Genomic DNA, 1734 nt, shown 5'->3' with positions numbered 1-1734 from the left:
CCAGAGTCAAGGAATTTAGGACCACGGGGTCAATACAAACACACCTGGTTAAATGAACCCTTATCTTCCTAGTTACTTCTTTACCGTTTACGAGCCCTAGTCCAAACCCCTGCGTCTGTCAATTCTTCACACACTTACTTCTTTGTCTAAAAGGTAGAAGAGCTGTCTGCTCCAGTCACTTCTGCTGGTCTTCATGGTCTTGTGAGGCTCCCACCAAAACAATCAATACATTTTGCTTGCTTTTCTCCTGTTCATCTGTCTTTGTTAATTTCCAGACTCAGCCGGGGACCTTAACAGGGTTGAGGAAAACTTTGTCCTCTCTTGCAGCACTGTGGGGCAGGGGGTGGGGAGTCAGGAAAACCCATCCCATCTTCCTGACTTTGGTTAAAACCGACCTCTGCTGGGAAGCAGCACAGGACTGTGCACGGCTGGGGGAGCCAGAGAGAAGCACGTGGAACATGTAGGAGCTACCTGACCCCCAGCCGGGGGACTTGGCCCCAGTGACAAGTCCAAGATGTGATTATGAATATTATAATGGAAGCATCCTGAACATCAGACCTTCCCCACTCCAGGCTTCATGATTGCTGCTCGTTGTAGTTGTTACTGTTGGCTTAGTGACTTTTCTGAACTAACTTTGTCAAGTCTGTATTCTTTGCTGTGTGTGGCTACTGAATCCCTGTGCTGTTACCTTAGTGGTCAGCCAGTGGCTGGGCAGAGAGGTCACCCCTATTTCCGAGCTATGGGCTACAGACTGGAAGTCCCCACAACCTCCTCTTCAGGTTTGAATAATCTGCTCCAGTGGCTCATGGAACTCAGAGAAACATGTTACTTACTAGATGACCAGTTCATTAAAAGGACAGAACTCAGAGCCAGGCAGCTGGAATCGATAAGCAGGGCAAGGTGTGTAGAAGAAGCTCGGAGCTCCCCCGCTCTCTGAGTTAAAGAGGCCTTTGCCCACCTCCACTCTGACCTTCGTCTGTACTTCCTAACTGATGACGTCCTTCCTTCGGGCTCATCTGTGTTAACTCAAGTGAAAGACCCAGTGGGCACCAAAATGACTCCTCAAGTAATAACCACTGCTGATGTCCTGGTGATTCTTGGGCACAGCCATGAATCTCAACTTCTTCATGATGGGGTGCAGCCCAGCAGCTGTGGATCCCACAGGTCCTCCAGGGGCAGTCCAGCAGCTGTGGGTCCCACAGGTCCTCTCAGGGACAGCCCAGCAGCTGAGGGTCCCATGGGTCCTCTGGGGACAGCACCTTAATGGGCTTATGGTCCAGCAAGTACCTGTTCAGGTGGCTCTCATTGTGCCACACAGCCTCAATCCCAGTGGCCAGGTTGACCCCCATTGCCTGGTGACAGGCCAAGGTCAGTCGGTGAACCTCTACCACCGACCCCCCAAAAAAGGTCCTCATGTAGTAAAAGTCGCCCTTGTCCCTGGGGATGTGTGCCTGGGACTGTGGCCAATGCTCGTAGCTGAAGTCCTTGCAGGCTGCCTGGTAGAAACCGGGGTGCAGGGTGCCGAAGAGGGGGGACAGGATCTCCATACTCACATGGTCGCGGAACTTCATGTCCACCTCTGTGCATACTAGGTAGTCCACCTCATGGAGGAAGTGTGGAATTATTCTTAGAAAATATATTGTAAGCCCTCAGGAGTGATTGTGGAAGCAGCTGAAAGGTCAACAGCGTTCCTGTTCTCAGACTATTGAACGCAAGGGCCCAGTAGGAGCAGGA

At 51.5% G+C, this 1734-nt stretch overlaps 1 protein-coding gene across 1 annotated transcript; it reads right to left on the bottom strand.

Annotated features, from left to right (window-relative positions):
- Positions 1–290: 290 nt before the first annotated feature.
- LOC118013174 (histo-blood group ABO system transferase 2-like) lies at positions 291–1648 on the bottom strand (the record flags this gene model as incomplete). Its single annotated transcript, XM_035012386.1, has 1 exon — positions 291–1648. A coding segment is annotated over one exon (440 nt), but the record flags the coding sequence as incomplete, so codon positions are not given.
- Between the last annotated feature and the right edge of the window lie 86 nt (positions 1649–1734).

Source organism: Mirounga leonina, unplaced genomic scaffold, assembly GCF_011800145.1.
Source record: "Mirounga leonina isolate KUSES-001 unplaced genomic scaffold, KU_Mleo_1.0 Mir_100127, whole genome shotgun sequence".
NCBI classification, from domain to species: domain Eukaryota; kingdom Metazoa; phylum Chordata; class Mammalia; order Carnivora; family Phocidae; genus Mirounga; species Mirounga leonina.
The sequence above is the reverse complement of the archived record's forward strand: the minus strand, read 5'-3'. Positions and strand labels throughout refer to the sequence as shown.